This window comes from Typha latifolia, chromosome 1 (assembly GCF_019914945.1).
Source record: "Typha latifolia isolate L0001 chromosome 1, TyphaL0001v2, whole genome shotgun sequence".
Taxonomy (NCBI): Eukaryota; Viridiplantae; Streptophyta; class Magnoliopsida; order Poales; family Typhaceae; genus Typha; species Typha latifolia.
Genome location: NC_133086.1, coordinates 16,918,393 through 16,935,671, shown reverse-complemented (window position 1 = coordinate 16,935,671; position 17,279 = coordinate 16,918,393). Strand labels below are relative to the sequence as shown.

General features: G+C 36.8%; 2 protein-coding genes across 2 annotated transcripts; one reads left to right on the top strand and one right to left on the bottom strand.

Annotated features, from left to right (window-relative positions):
- Window positions 1-152: 152 nt before the first annotated feature.
- LOC140790806 (NADP-dependent malic enzyme-like) lies at window positions 153-6,888 on the bottom strand. The gene is made up of 20 exons (XM_073141083.1): window positions 6,658-6,888; window positions 6,167-6,435; window positions 5,543-5,663; window positions 5,373-5,447; window positions 4,714-4,865; window positions 4,529-4,634; window positions 4,383-4,448; window positions 4,120-4,215; window positions 3,954-4,025; window positions 3,772-3,855; window positions 3,567-3,665; window positions 2,626-2,673; window positions 2,377-2,430; window positions 2,180-2,278; window positions 1,598-1,687; window positions 1,431-1,508; window positions 1,243-1,317; window positions 1,036-1,126; window positions 538-666; window positions 153-468 (listed from the first exon to the last, which is right to left on the bottom strand). Exons 1-20 carry the CDS (start codon window positions 6,685-6,687, stop codon window positions 380-382), a joined length of 1,923 nt encoding a protein of 640 aa, XP_072997184.1. The 5' UTR covers window positions 6,688-6,888; the 3' UTR covers window positions 153-379.
- Window positions 6,889-14,177: 7,289 nt separating this feature from the next.
- On the top strand, window positions 14,178-17,166 carry LOC140788892 (auxin-responsive protein IAA16-like). Its single transcript, XM_073138776.1, has 6 exons — window positions 14,178-14,902; window positions 15,016-15,166; window positions 15,864-16,123; window positions 16,344-16,494; window positions 16,730-16,793; window positions 16,918-17,166. The coding sequence occupies exons 1-6, from the start codon at window positions 14,584-14,586 to the stop codon at window positions 16,957-16,959; spliced, it is 987 nt and encodes a 328-aa protein (XP_072994877.1). The 5' UTR covers window positions 14,178-14,583; the 3' UTR covers window positions 16,960-17,166.
- Window positions 17,167-17,279: the final 113 nt, after the last annotated feature.

Sequence of the window (17,279 nt, the reverse complement as noted above, 5' to 3'; positions counted from 1 at the left end):
TTTATATATTAAATATTTGTCACACAGTCAGTCGATAGGTCAGAAATCTATTGTCCGAAAAAATAAAACTTTAACACAGGCGCTACGAATTCAGGCTACTCCAAGGGGGTTGAAATATATTCTGATAACATAGAGACCAAAATACAAGGCTGTGATTATAATTTTACCTTCTTAATATCAAGCAGAATGCCTGCTTCTGTAGAAACAAATGTAAGACTGTTGACTTTATGACACTTAAATAATAAGTAGAAGCTATTTATGTGAGGTAAATCATGTCTCAGCAGTACACTGGTATGAACCATGCCAAACAATGCTGGAAGACCACAAACAGCTAACACAAACTAAAATACTATGACTGCAGAATTGATGGATCCTACATTTACCGATAACTGTGATAGGCGGGGGTGTACATGCAGCTTTCTGCATATTCCACCAAGTTTTCAGGGCGAGGGAGCCGAGTAGCCAAACCTACAAAGAGAGGTATTATGAGTTCAAGAGGGCATAAGAGAAAAATGCACGAGTGAATAGGGCACATACCAAGTTCATATGCTTTAGCAGCAACGTTTGCAGCAATGTGAGCAGAAATCTTTCTGATATTACTGAAAGGAGGATAGATCAGTCCTTTATCGAAGTTCTCCTGTGTGACCTGTTGTGCTAAAGCTTCCGCTGTTTCAATTCAAGAGAGAGGGTTGATGAGTAACTAAATTATTGCCCATTTCGTAGCATGTCAGGAATTTCCTGAGTGATATTATCCAACATTGCTCCTAATCCAATTTCAAGACTCTTGAGTGACATCATGGAACAATTTTCCAGAACAGCAGTGCAACTTGCACTTGAGGAAACAAATTAAATTCAACGAAGTGATCTAAACAGGCCTAATAGCATTGTATAAGGGGTCAGAGTGACAAAATAATGCTAGGAGCCTGACTGACAGTATCACTGCCCTCACATTAGCAAAAGGCAACTTCTAACTAAACACACAATGATACAAATAAGGAATCTAGGATGCATTCAGATGCTCTGAGATTTACTTACAGGCAGCAAGAAGCATGTCATCATGCACACGAATGGCTCCAGAAATGACCAGACCAAGACCGAGTCCAGGGAAGATATAAGCATTGTTTGCCTGAAAGAGCAAGGAACCGAAGATGCAAAAGGAAAAAAATCAGTCTCGGCATCTCAACTATTTTCCAACAAAAATAACCTTCACAGTTGCTTCCAGAGACGGCTGAAAGTTCAAACCTGGCCTGGCACGAAAGTTTTTCCGTCATATTCAACAGGATCAAAAGGACTCCCACTAGCGAAGATTGCACGACCCTATAAATAGATGGAGGCTTTAGAAAGGTGTTTTTGGATTCAAAGTGTACTATAGAAAAGGAAAAAAAATTTGTTCTTAATAGAAACAGGAGCAACCAAAATGCAAGATTCACCTTGCTCCAATTATATGCTTCCTCAGCAGTACATTCAGATTGCGATGTTGGATTTGAAAGGGAAAGAATTATTGGTTTCTGTAATCCATGTCCATAAAATTTAGGGTAAGTACCAACTGAAGCTGAATGGAAAAGGATAAGTATGAATAGTAACTACAATACATCACCTCATTAAATGAAGCCATGGCTTCGACTACATCTTGCGTGAATGTTTTTCCTACTCCAGAAGTTCCAATTAACACAGTTGGCTTGATAGCCTACAAGAACCAAGAAATATTAAGAACCTAAGTACCTTGCAATCTCATGACATGGAAAGCAAGCAGATTAGAAAAAATTTAATTATGTCACATGACAGAGTTTAAACATATGGTCAATTTGCCACTAACAGTGTCCCTGCTTCTACCCAAGTCAGCAGGTAGAATTGCCTTGTTGTAAGACGGTCACAGGATCAAGTGACCATGTTTGCTGGATGCACGGACTACATGTATTCTAACAGGGACAAGGCTATTACTGCTAGGAATGAATCTTCCAGTAGTCAGATATAGGCAGAGTATTAGCCTCATTGTCCATACAACCCAACTTGTATCACACCAAAAGAATTGTCATTATCAGCAAGAACAAATGATATTGTAAGACCATTATCGACACCAGTAGGCAACCTAGGATATAGCAGCGGAATGATGTTCTGGATATCTTCATATAGGAGAAAAAGGAGGTAAATGGGAGGATCATGTTTGAGACTTCCTTACCTGGACAGCATCTAAGAGGTTGTTGATAGTTCCATGCTCATGTGCCCAAGGTTTCTTGAAGTGTTGAAGGGACTCCTTCCGGGAGCTCACAATCAGTCCCTACATAGGATGAAATGTGTTGTAGGTTGATAGACAAAGTAAGATAAATCCATAATGACATGACATAAAGGTGGTACAATGTCAGCTTGAATCTCTACCTTAGAGTCCACAAGCCAAATCTTCTTACGGCATTCTTCAACTGGAGCATTTGTCTGAAAAATTACCAAAACATAAATATATATATATATATATATATACAAACATATGTGATATGTAAATAAGTGAATATATTAGTATCATACGCGACTCGGAATCTGAAATAAGCAACTAGAAGATCGTCATTATTTCTTTCTTGCTCTCCTTTTTCTTTCGGAAGGAAAATGCTATAGAGAATTAAGGTCCAATACCTGTCTTGACATCTCAAGGGCAATGAGTTCTGCAATACCAGTTCCAGCCTGCAGAGACCACATAAAATTCGAGGCGTTATTTAGAGGTCATCCTGGATTGATTATTTTAGCAGGAACAAATATAGTTCTAACAATGGACACTAATCAAGAGTTCAACGCTACACTTCTATCAAAAGTCATCAGCTTGGCTGTTTAAGAGTAAATCACTTGTCGACTTTATTACATAAGAATAAAAATGCCTGACAGCCTATTCTATGGGTGCCAGCTGGCTGAATTGGTGAAGCCAATGAGTGATACCAGAACCATAATGAATCCACCCATATCCTCTTGTTGTCCAGGAATCCAGAGAGACAGAAAAGAGAGGAAAAAAGAATCAATTCGTCATCAAGTTCAAGAGAAACTCCAAGATGTGTCAGAAACATTAGATTTAAGAAAGCGTAGATATAAGTATAAAATTGTTCTCATAATTTTGTCTTTTTATGCTACATCTACTGTTTGCTAGGAGTGATAAATTTACTAGGTTCATCTCTTTTTTCTAGAATTAAGTTGGGATCCTAGATTGGAAAGTGAAAGTTCTACTGTCGGGTATCGACTAATGAAGTAGGTTCAAGATCCAACATCTAGTTGGTGTGCAGACCCGAACCTTCACAACACTAGGACATTTGTTAAATAACAGTATCCAGTGGCATTCAGGTTAAATCAAACAGTCGGTTTGAAATCAACTTTTGAACACACCATCATTCGATCAGCTAATTCTTTTCCACACATCATACAGACAGTTTGGACCAGGTATTTTAGTGCGCATGGCAAATTTCCTATTGGAACTGGACAGATTTTATATTTAGAATGCTGGACTGGACAGGTTTTTGTATTTATAATGTTGGATGGAACAATAAGCAGTATGTAGAAGAATGAAGAAAAAATAGCACAAACCTACTAACCTCACCAGCACCAAGGAACAAGTAAGTATGCTCTGCTAAGGTCCCACCAACCAACTTCAGTGATGCAACCAGACCAGCAAGGACTACAGAGGCTGTTCCCTGCAGCTCTCAAATTTGATTTGTAAGAAACAGAACTAATTGAATTTAACAAATTAACAATGAAATGCCATTCTGAGTTGCAACAAGAAAAAAACAATACTTTTACCTGAATGTCATCATTAAAGACAAGATGGGACTTGCTGTATTTTGCAAGCAAATCGAAAGCATTATGATTAGCGAAGTCTTCAAACTGTCAGAAAAAATAAAGTTAGTGAAAATTATTTACAGTAACAATACTTAGATTTCCTGTGTGACTAAGGATTGCAGATAATCAGTGTTTTGACTGACCTGAATAAGGACTTTCTCCCCATAATTCTGCTTAACAGCAGACATGAACTCATCTAGAAGATCAGCATATTCCTACAACATATAAGTTCAACAATTTATGTATAGAGTTATAGACTTAAGTTCTAGAATATCTACAATTCTGCATGTGTACAAAGTTATATTTTACCTGCCCTCTAGCACGCTTTTGCCTTAACCCAATATAGAAGTCATCATTCAGCAATTGCTCATTGTTTGTACCCACATCAATTGTTATGGGCAAGCACTGAAACGAAAATGAAGAATATTATAGAACAGTATATCATCAAGCTACAGTATTCTAATCAGAAGCTACTCCAAACACATATTTACAGTGGACAAAAGAAGCAACAAGATTTTCTGAGCAAATACTGCTAATTTACCACAGGGCAACATAAGGAATGAAGCACTTACAGCAGAAGGACGAAGTCCTCCAAGGGCAGTATAAAGGGAGAGCTTGCCTACAGGAATTCCCATCCCCTATACCATTCAAACTTCATTACATTACTAAAGAAAGTTTTATCACCTGATTATATTTAAATAACAAAGTAAATATTAACCTGGCATCCAAGATCTCCAAGACCCAAAATGCGCTCACCATCTGTTACCACAATAACTTGAATGTTCTTCTCAGGCCAGTTCTTGAGCACCTCAAGAATCTTTCCCCTGCAACGCCCTTCAGTCAGTCATGGAAAAGACATAGAATGGTTGTGTAAATAGCAAGGAAACAAATCAGAGAACCCACTTCTCTTTTAAACTGATATATAGACCCTGCGGACGTCTGAAAATGCTGCCATATTTTTGGCAAGCCTCACCAACTGTGGGAGTGTAAACAACAGGAAGCAGCTCCTCGACATTATCAATTAGAAGTTTGTAGAAAAGCCTCTCATTCATCTCCTGAAGAATCATATGATTATTAAGACTCACCCATTATAACTAAAGATGAAATTTCATTCAATACTCAGTATTGTTGAATATGTCATGGTAGGAAAACTACCTCTCAATATTCCCAGATCAACCACACATAGCACTAGAAATGTTCAACTAACACCCTGGATGGCTGGATCAAATTTAACCAAGCAGAGACCCTAACGCAAATGGATCAAAAAGAGAATATTTCATTCTCTTTATTTCTAACAACTACTAATTAATTTTCCCTTTGTTCATATAAGTGTTCAAGTCCTTGGTAAGGAACTCAGGATGGATTAATCACCCGATTTAAGTTGGATTCATATTGCTAGGTTCTTATCAAATGGACCTAGGATTTTTGAGTTACTTGGTAGGTGACTAACTAAAGATTGACAATTTTAAGGAAATGTAAGGCTCAGTTTAGAAATAGCTATCACTAATGCAGGGTGCAAAATAAAATATTGCTATACAAAAAGGAGTAAACTACTGAATCACCTGAAGGTCCATCATTGCCATGTAACGCTGCAGGGGAACCTTATATTGGCGAATATTGTGCATGAGCTTCTTCACCTGAGAAACCAATAAGAGAAAGCAGGAAAACGAGCATAAGTTCTAAACTACAATAAGAGAATGTATAACTCTTGAAAGCATGGATTAATACGAACCTGAAGCTCTTGACTCACTACAGCTGGAGGCAAGAGGCCCCGCAAGTAGTGTGCATCTCTCTCCTTCTCGCTGAATGCTAGCCCTTTGTTGTGATGTGGATCCCTTAGCAAAGTGTAGCCACTGTTAAGCAATAATAAATCATATCAATCACCATTTTTGAATTCAATGATTCTGAGGAAGATGTACTACCAAAGAGTGACAATAATTAACATAATTATATCAAAAAAATTATTGAGGCTGGGAGTCAGGACAAAGACCGATCCACCTACATCCCAAAGAGCCCACACGACCTATATATATAACAAGTATAGAGACCTCACATGGCAAAAGAGCACGTCAATATAGTGACATAACGAGAATTATATCAAATAAAAAATATATACGTCACGAGCATACACAAATAGGCTACTACTTCCATTCTAAGATGGCCGGGGAAAAAAATAGGGTAAGATCTACCGCACATTACAAGGAGCCCGCCGACATATAGAAAAACAATTATAGATCTGGAACGCCACAAACTACTACATACATCAATAAAGCGACAAAAATGGCAAATCAAATTAGAATAAATAAAGCAAGCAAGCCGATGAGATCGAAGGAGGTGAGATGTGACCAGATCCGACCTGGCAACGGAGAGGGTCCACGGAGTCACTTGCTGGTCCTCCATGGCGCTGTCCTCGCCGTACGTGTCCTTCACGCCGCCGCCGACTGTGCTCTTCGGATCCATCATGGCCTCCAGCTCATCCTCGTGCGTCGCCGCCGCCGACTCCATCGCGATCGCCCTCGAGCTCGCCTGGCAGCGCACACCCGCCGCCCTCACCGGTAAGGTTACCGCCGCCGGTGCTCTCCTCCGCGGGGTACCGAGCCTCCTGATGCAGCTCTCCTTCCACCTCTGGTCTCGAAGCAAGGAAGGAAGGTCAGACAACGACGAATCCCCATTTATTCCGATCCGATCGGAACTGTTACTAGTCTCGATCAAGATTAATTGCTAAAATTAAAGAAAAGAAACAGAAATGCGGGCAGATAGCTTTCGGAATCGCCATCATCCTTGGTCGGGGATCAGCTGCAAGATACTAGCTTGGGTAATTATTAGAAGGGGAAGGGGGAGCTTTACCAGAGAGGTGCTTCCGTTGAGCGAGAGCATGGCTAGAGAGAGAAAGAGAGGAGAGAGAGAGAGAGAGAGGTTTCTCCTTTCTCTCTCTAACTCGGTGTTTCCAACAAAGAACGGAGAAAGAGAGAAGAGAGGAGAGGGAAGACGAGGAGGGTGGGTTTAAATTGAGTTCCAAGCTTCCCAGTTTTAGGGTGAATAAAATACAAGAAAAATCCCGTGGCGACATCAGATCTCAGGAATAATTTAACGCCTCGCATCTCCTTTCGTTGAGTATCACATCAACCAAGTGCGAAGGGAAAAAGTTTGGAACTTGGCGTGAACTATAGTATGCCACGTCGCCTTCTGCGATTAACTACAGGTGGGTCTGTTTTAGGTAGGTGAGTAACTAGCACCGTTGGATTGACCGGTGGTGCGTGATTTGGACGGCTGATGTGATGGGGGGAGGGAGTTGGCTGTGTGGCCAAATGCAGCGTCGCTGGGTTTGGTCGTCGGAGTACCCAATGTCGGATCGTGGCTTGCAGTTGGGAGCCGTGTGCACGCGGCGAATAGCTTCTACACACGCATTTTCTAATCGACGAATGTGACGTTTTTGCCCCCCCCCCTCCCCCAACTACTTTCGCTTTCCTCCTTTCAATTGGTATTTGCAGCACAAACTTAGAAACGCGGTGGATTTTTTTTATATCGGGAAAATTTTATTTTAGTTAGCCTTAAATTTATTTTAACATAAATAAAATTAGAAAGACTTAAAATAAATTTAAGTCTAACCCACAGGGGATATAATATAATTTGCTATTTTTATTTCTTATGAGTTAGTTTTTCTAAATTATTTTGATGGAATTTCTGATTGGGTGATGAACTGACAAATTTGATCCATTGTTCCTTCAATCTTTTTTTAATGCCAGATCCATTGATTCTTTAGTGGATTGGATAATTAAGGCCTTAGTAGTAGAGTTAAATGCAATGTTGATTGATGAGTGGGATGATATGAACCTCAACCACATAAAAGAGATCATGGGGTCTACTAGTTAATTTGACTGCTGTAATCGTGGTTAGGTTCGTTCGGCAACCAACGCTTTAATTTTGAGGGGCCAACTAACCCAACCCAACCCTTCCCTTGAGAACCAATCAATTATTATTCTTGATGTCTATGTGCCCACTGGCAAAATTATTCCACTGTTCAGTGCGTTGATCCAATCAAAATAAGTAGGATCGTGACATTATATAGTTGCTCATTTTCCCCTGTCCATTTAGGGACCATTTTAATTTATTCATAATTTAAAACCACCTCATTTTTTTTATCGACCAATAGAAAAGATTATGTGTAAAGTCATATTAGCATGGGTAATGCTTAACCACGTCCGTATCTATATTTTTTGTTCGGATACAGATCAGATCTTAAGCAGACGTTGATCGAATTTTAGACGAATTATAATATTTTATTTAGAAATAATTAACATACAAATATTATAAGTTTTAAAAAAGATAAATTTCTTGCATGTCAAATAGATATAAAATTAGTAAAATTAATCTCTACAAATAATATATAACACATCATTTGTAACAATATCAATATTCACTATTTAAATATACAAACTAAAAATTATAAATTATTTAAAAAATATGCGGATAAACGGATATCTGGTATTCATAAAGAAAATTATATCTAACTCATATCCAAGTTTTTTTTAAAAATCATATCCGTATCCGAGCCGGATAGCGAGTCAGGTCGAAGTTAATCCGACTTATTTTTATTCCTACATATTACACATAGTTATTAGAATCGGACATGACACTAACACGGTTGAACTACATGATAGGAGTTTTTATTTCTACCATGTAATCATGTCCGGGTTTTAATAACTACGCTTGTAATTCTTAGTTTGAACCGGTAAAAAGATTTGGTAGAAAACTTAGAAAAGAGAGAAGAAAAAAGTGTCGGGCGCACGTTAACCTCCTTAAGAGCTAAGTCAAATTTGAATTAGTAATGCTTAGTTATTCAAACTATTAGGCTAGAAAGGGTGAGGAAGATGTTTGAATTAAGGGAGACAGTTAGGAGGGCCGATGTAGACTTTTTAAGCTTTGTTTATATTGAACTATTATTCGAAATCAAACGACAAGCATTCAGAAAGATGCAATTTGTTTCTAATATTTGGTAGCCGTAGTTTTATGTAGATTTTCTTTTTCTTTTTCTTTTCTTTCTTCAATTAAAGAGCAACAAACTATTTCACACAATCGAAATAATAACTTCCAAAATTCCTGAGTGGTTGAGGCTTATCCTTGTATCCACTTTCCTAAAACTAACTTTTCATACGTATATACATACGATTTTGACATTTCGTGTACGATATTATGGAGTACCTAAGGCGCATTATACCCATCCCTAAGGCACACCAGAGTTGATTTGCATCTAGCTCAAGCCCTCTGTTTGTTTTGAATTTAGATTTAGTAGCCGAATATTTTTTTAAAAATTAAGACTACAAAATAAGATAAGACCTAAAGTCGCTTGAAAGTTATTCATTTATGTATATATTTTTTAAAAGTTTATATTAATTGTTCATGTTATTTTTGACAATTATATTATGTTAATAATTTATTTAATAAAAGACATATATACTATTAATTGAGAGTAAATGTATGTATGTTAGAATAAAGTTATTTATAAATTTTTTATGGTTAATTTCATGAAAGTTTAACTGAATTCTATCTCGTGAATTATTTTTATAATTACTTTCATATATTTCTTATTAATTTAATAACATATAAAGATTAAAAAATATATATATATATATATATATTTAATTGAACTCTATATCCAATTAATAGAAATTTAACCGGAAGAAACGAAAATTGTCTTTTTGAATGATAAGTATGCCCCTTTTTTTTTAATGTAATATATGGTTGCATTCTGTATATGAAAACAGTTTATAGTGGCTAGATTATGATTCTAAATTTTAAACGTACTAATAAAGGATGTGTCTTAAAAATATGCTTCACCTTTTGTTAACCCTCAAACGTCGATCCTGACGTGTTCTGCTCGTGGTTCCACGTTGCTGCTAGATCCAGTTGGCGTGACGTGTTTCTCCGTTGGCGTACTCGGCCAAGGACACGTCATGTTACGCGTTTACCGTGTTCCACGTGACAGACTATTAAAGAATCTGAGACGAAATTAAACCCACATCCTAATTGGCTGCTTTTGGGCGAATAGGATGTGACGTGAGCACTCTTGACAAAAACTAGTAGGAGAGAGAGAAAAAAAATTTTAATTGCTGTTGGTGAGTTGGTGAAGTTTTGTATGTTTAGTAATGGATTAAATATAATTTATCCTCTTAATTTTGGACCAAAATATGCTTACTTGCACTGTGTTTCTTCGCTTATATTTATTCAAATGAAACAGAATCATTTAAGATTATTTTTTGTTAATAGCGTTTATATTTATAGTTTATAGAATGATCCATGCCTTAGTACACATCTAAGAGTGATTCACTAATAGTTGGGCCACTATGCATCATTAGTACATGAACGGCTGCAAACAAAGAAATGACAAAAGCCCAATAGAATATCTAATGCTCAAGCCCTAACACTATTGACGAATAATGGTAAAAGATACAACTCGAACTCTTTAGCTTTTATTGAAGAAGTTTACTGTTTCCAAGTTCTTACCTTTTCTTAATCGAGGATTCAATCCAAACTCTTTAGTCTAAGTTACGTGCATAAGTACGTATGTATATGTATGCATGCACGTATATGTACGTAAGCAAACATGTAGCAATGCAGGGTGGTATGTATGCATGTACGGACGGATGCATGAGTACGTGTATTAGTGCAGGTACGTATAATGCATGTAAGTGCGTGTGTATACTTTCTTTCTTTCGCTTGCTAATGTTGACCCGAGTAAAAATAATAGACATACAAGTGATTGATATGATCGAGAAAACTTATCATCAAATCCTTAACTATATGAATGCATACCTTCCAAAGTTAAAGATACTTAAATTACCAGGGCCCACGTATGAGTAGTATTACTGTTCTTACAAACACCTTTGATATGACGACATTCTAACTTTTAATAATATCTCTCTTTTATCTCATAATTAAGGATCATCTTGTAGAATGTCTGTAAAGTGCTTGTAAGCATAGCATTATGATGTTTCGAGGTCAGTTATTTTCACACTACAACTTAAACAACTTATGAGAGCACCGTTTTCCATGTGGATGACTTCACTCACTCAACCTCTTTTCCCGGCATATAAAAGATGAGGGAAATAGAAAGGCCTTAGGATCTCTAAGTGCATCTCAACTTGGCTAGAACTAAGTGACTTTGCTTTTATGTTATGCCTTGTCTTGCCTATCATATATATATTACGTAACTACGTAAGCATGGGGTACTAATTAAAAAAACCCAGCCCTCATCACTTTTGGAGGGACAAAGTGAAAGTGGGCTGCTTATAGAGCTCCACAAAGCCATCAAAGCTTCATTTTGGATATGCTTCAAACTGACAATTAATAATATTTTTCTTTTCTCTGTTCAACTGGCGTGCTTAAGTAGCTTGCGTAGCGAGGATGCATGCATGCCTTTTAATCTTTTTATTTAATAGGTCATGTAGTTGGTGACGTTTTTCTAATTTGTTATAAGGTAGATCTAGCAATGCTATCTATCTCAGCCGTAATTAGGTGGTCTCTCTTAATTTCCTCTTTACTTTCACATTGCATCACCTAGCTCCCATCTAGTTGGTCATTAGCTTGGTGCACTTCAAGTAGTACAATTTCTCTCTCTCAAAAGCAAAATAAAAGAAAAAAAATAAAATAAAGAACAGCAATCTATCTATATCTCGAGATAAAAAAAAAATGGTGCATTGGGACGAGTACATGTAAAGAGGTAAGGAAAAGAGTATGACAGTGATTGAGAGAGGATCTTAATATGTTTTATAAGTAAGCACGTTTATATTAATGGTCTCTTAGCTCTAGGTTTTATCTCTATTCGTTGATGATAAGTGGGATTCCATTAAATATTTTACACGATATTATATGTTATATTTTCATAGTATACGCATGCCAATATTTAATAGCTCTTGAAAACAACGTTTCAAATCTCATGATAGGTACTAAGGAAAAAAAATTAATATGTATCGACTGTATCAATCGCTCCGATCAAATCAAAATATTTTTTATATACATAAAATTTTAAATAAAAAAGAGAATAATAATTATTCACGTATGAAAACTTAAAAACTAAAAACATACTAACTTACTCAAAACTTAATTAATACTAAGTTAACTCTCATAAATAGGTTGAAGAGGAAGAAAAAAAAAGAGAGAAAGAATAAACCAAAAAAAATTGCATTGAAGAAGAAAAGGAGAAAGAAAAATAAAAAGCCAATAATTTCATTTAGACTGCTTGAATTATCACTATTTTTTACATATGTTTTCTAAACTTTTTTATTATCCATATACACCTTCTAAACTAAGAAAAAAAAAATCTATGCGGACATCTAAACCAAATCTTCTTTTGGATCAGGGGATGTATATAGTAAAAAAATTATAAAGTATATATAAAAAATAGTAATAGTTCAGAAGGTCTAAGTACCCAAGATACTAAAGTACTCGCTAGAGTTGGATATGCACTATGGAGTTTATAGAAGTTGGATCTAGGCATCAAGAGAGAGAAAGAGAGAAGGAGAAAGACAATGAGATGGAAACATTAATCATTAATATTCATGGATCTGATATGGGATTTGACCCAATCGACTCAAATAGCTTGATTCAGATAGATATTGATCAACCCCACCCAAATTGATTAGGATGTGATCTGGATCGGAATCGACCAATTTTTCTATCCATGCTTGAAAGTATCTTCCTTGTGTAACTTTTGACATAAGCTTCCACTCGGTGAGGAGGCTAAGTGGAGCTCACCATGTTTTGTGTGTGTGTGTGTGTGTGTGAGTGTGAAGTCCACATCACCTATATTGTGAGAGGAGCTGCCATTAGTTTTTGCTAGAGAGATCCTACACGTGCAAATCGTTTCTTACTCTATCCTTCAAACTTAGCTGCCTATCAGAAAAGCCGGCACACCAGCAACCAAAATCTAGAGAGAGATGTCTTTGTGTTCAATTATTCTATCTTGGGCAGAGATCAACCATACACATACATATAAAATGGTGGCCCATTGTGAGAAGACGACAATGGCTTTGAGCCAGTGGAATCTATTTTGTGGGTCATCAACTCATCATGGTTGAGGATGCATGGCAAAGAAGTTGTCATGGATGTGGACTTCTTTTTGAGATTCCATTTCAAGTTGTAGAGTTCCTTTATTCCTTTTTATTAACTGCTAAAAGAGAAGTCGAGAAGAAGACAAAAGATGCACGGTGAAATGTTATAAGCTAAACAAACTCTTTCTATATATTTGTAATACATATTACACCGCTGCTCTTCAAATTCTTATGCATTATAAAGAAGAAGTTGATAAATTACGAGCTAGTAAACTAACTATGATTAGATTAAAGAATTAACTCTTCTTTGTGATATATAAATTGAATAATTAAATCAACTTCTATGTTTAAACTATTTATACGTATATAGGGAAGTTACCTCGTCTACAGGTAAATGGGCCATGGACTAACGGTAACAATGATTGATTCCTTCTAATGACGTTGAGTAAGGCCACCGTTTGCAAGCCACTTGTCAAGCGCCTACTAAAAGATTGGGCAGCACTTTACAAGTGGAATATCTAACTCTTAAATCAAGTACAGTAAATATAAATTTAAAACACCGTTGAATTATATTACATCTATTAGCTATTATAATAATAGATAATATTTTATTAATTTAAAAAATTTTGAGGATAAAAAGAACTAAAAATCCCTTGGTAAAAAGTACAGCCATTATGCTTAGATAATTAACTTAACCCATTCGGGCCATGAAAAAAAAGCTCATGATCATTATGAGAAATGGTGGTACTAATAATAAAATAAAATTCAGAGTCCTAATAAAGTAACAAATATATACACACAAATAGTGACAGTTTATTAATGATAATTATAAAGGAAAAGGATTGAGCGTTGTTTAGAAATCTCTCTAAAAAAGATTCGGATGGTTGAGATTGTGGACTACGGCCGACGGGGGAAATGATGACGACGCCGACTATGAAAAGGCGAGCATGTTGCTCGATGGGAAGCGGGGTCGCGAGCCACCCACGCGAAAGACAACGCGGGGCCCACTCCAAAAGGCCGATAAACACCCACGTTTCGGAAATCCATTGGCCGGGAAGCAGCACGCGTCTATTGACTTGGACCGGATCCTGGAGGTGCGGTGGCGCGAATCATGCATGTGTAGGAATGGAATTCATCACAATCGTGGGGTTCAAACTGTAAATATCCGAACATCCATTATATTTTCTAGTAATACTAAAAACTAACCACCTCTTTAATCTAAGTAAAACGTGATTTAGCTTTATAACGTATTAGCTTTTAGGTACTACTGTTTCTTTTTTTTTCCTTCTTTTAAGAGGTATATAGAGGAAGAGGATAGAGCGGCATTAGACTCACATCTCCATCCTTGGGCTTGACAAGCGCCGAAGTTGTCAGAACTACGCCTGCTCGGTTTCTTCTTCTGTAGAATAATTGCGTGAGAGATGCTCTTAATTCCCTTTTAAGGAATGCCTTCAGCCATGGAATCTCTCATGGTTGCTCGGCTCTTTTCCCCTTTATGATCGCAGGGGAGAAAAAGAGTATTTAGAAAGCAACTTTCTTGTCCTCTAAAAATCTCGATTTGAGTTTTTATTTTTTTTCCTGGTAAATAGTGGTGTTTTGTAAGTGGGTTTTTGATCTTGTAGCTTGAGGGGAAGGAAAAGGGTGGCAACTTTCCTCTGTGGCTGCTCAGAGTTCAATATCATAAATTCCTAGTGGTCTGTAGGTTTTCCCCAAGAAGAGAAGAATGGAGGGAGACCTCAAGAAAGGTTTAGAAGCATGCCCTCAGTTGCTTGATCTCATAGCAAATGAGAGAGAGTGGTTGGTTAAGGAAGGGGGAGGAGAAGCCAATGGTTTTGGAGTAGCAGAGGAGAGGAAGTTAGAGCTAAGACTCGCTCCCCCTGGAGAAGAAGACTGGGTAGAGGAAAAGGAGAAAAGAGTGGAGCATTCTGTTAAGTCTATTCTGCCTCTTGGCCACCTCTCTAAGGTTGCCAAGAACAATGGTTTTAACCCTTGTTCTGGAGCCAAAAGAGGGTTCTTGGGTGCAGTTGAGCCCAACTCAGAAGGTAGTACTTTTAAGCTAGTCTTGGGTCTTATTCTTTCTATGTTTCTTTTTATCTACAACCTTGATTTCTTTCATCATCTTCTTCTTCCTCCTCTTCTTCTTCCTCTTCTTTAGGCTTTGAGCGGCAGCAGTCTGGGCTTCTTCACTTGCAGAGTAAAGCAGGGATGGAAAAAGAACAGCAGAGCACTGAGAGGAAAGCAAGTGGTCCTCCCCATGCAGTCACTGCTGGGAATGTAGTTGTGAGCATCAATAGCTCTCAAGCAAGGCAATAATTTCATGGCTTTTGAGCTTTTACTTTTTAATGGAATCACTAATGATTGTTGTATATTGGTTCACATCTTTGAAACGGTGTCCCTTTATCTTGTCATGCATTTCTTTTTAATATCTTAGGGCTGATGTAGTTGAAATTCTATGTTACTAGGCACTCCATGCCTTCTCATGTCCGATTTATTTTTGGTCATTCCTTTTATTTTTACCTTTTGCGCTCATATCTACCTTTTCATGTTGTATGCAATGATTAGAATCTTAGTATTTAGCTAGAAGTTAAGAAAAAAAGATATTCATTTTGATGTTTTATCACTTTATGTGTGTACAAGAATAACAATTATGAAGACTTTTGTTGGACAAGAGAAGTATTAATTTGTAGTATTAGTTTATGTCTTTGCACAATTTTAGTTTTATGTTTCCACAGCAATGCCAAGTTTCGGTTGTCTCTTCTAGTTTTTTACATTAGGATTTCTCAAAAAAAGCACATAATTTTTTGTATCTTCCTGTCACCATTTCAGTTATTATTCTTGCTAATTGAGTAACTTCAGCTTAATGATCTATTCTATATTTCTTAGTAGGTTGCTATGTCTCAAAGCTTCTTTTTATATAAAATATGAGTTTACTCTTAGTTAGTTCTGCTGTGTTCTAACAACATTCTTCACTGTTATCTTTGTTCTTTGTGTTCATACAAACAGAACCGCAACAACTCCTATTGTTGGGTGGCCTCCTATTCGTTCTTTCAGAAAGAACATTGCGAGCTCTTCGAAACCAGGTCTTGGAACACAGAATGTCAGTTCAGAGACTGCAGCTAAGTTTGAGGATGACAAGAAAGGATTATTTGTAAAAATCAACATGGATGGCATTCCTATTGGTAGAAAAGTAGACTTGAAGGCCTACAATAATTATGAGAAGCTCTCTTTGGCTGTAGATGAGCTCTTTAGTGCACTTCTTTCAGGTATACCTCTCAATTTGTTACATATTTACAAATAATGAAGTCATAAAAGTTCTGACTAGCATATTTTTCAATCCAATTTAATCATCTACTTATTACTTAATATTGTAGTACAAGTATTGACAATATTATATGTAAATTACTGGAGGATATTTCTTGAGCTTAAAGTCCTCAAAGTACTGATCTACGAAACTCTCTCCTCTTTTTCTTACTCTAAAATTAGCTCAAAGGGATCCAGTTGCTAACGGAGGTCAGAAGAATGCCAAAGAAAAGGAGACGATCAGTACTGGCTTACTAGATGGGAGTGGTGAATATACTCTGGTTTACGAGGATGAAGAAGGTGACAAGATGTTGGTTGGAGATGTTCCATGGGAGTAAGTTCTTTTATTCTGAATAAATTCATTGGTTCTTTTACTTCCTACTTATAAAAGCTTTAGCTTGCCATATAAATGCACGCAACCAAACAAATACTTGCAAATTTGCACCTCACTGTGATGGAGTAACAACAATTTGATCATGGACATTTCATTTAAAGTGATCCACCTTCTTATGAACTATATCGAGAATAATTTCCATGTAAAGAAATATACTGTTCTTCAAATTTTGCAGCATGTTCATTTCAACTGCTAAAAGATTGCGCGTTTTGAAGAGCTCCAACCTCTCCGCATCGTCTGTAAGTCTGCCCACAGGATCATCTATTTGTTTAACACTAGTTCCCCTCTAGAAAGATGCACAGTTTTATGTTATGCTTCTACTACATCTTACTGACTTCACCTTCTTCTTGCTTGCCTTTCCAGCTGAGATCAGTGAGCAGGAAAAGAACAGCAACTGAGTGCTGAGTGGCAAAGAAGAATGTGTTGTTTGAGTCACTGGTTTAAATGTTATTTTGCTTCCTTTTACTTGCAAAGTAGTGGTCTTTCCCTTCCTATTAAGTTAATTACTCCTGTAAAGTATCAAGTTGAGCTTTTATAATATTGTAATTTTTCTTCATTTTGGCTAAAATTAACTTTGTTAATGAAGTGTCAAGTGGATCACTCTTGCTTCAATTTGTGAGTAAATAAATAGTCACTGTCATTTAAATAGGATGGAGGGTAACCAAGCAAAAGAGTTGTGATTCCTTACGAAAAGAGTCTGCTAAGGAGTTTATCTCCTATACAAA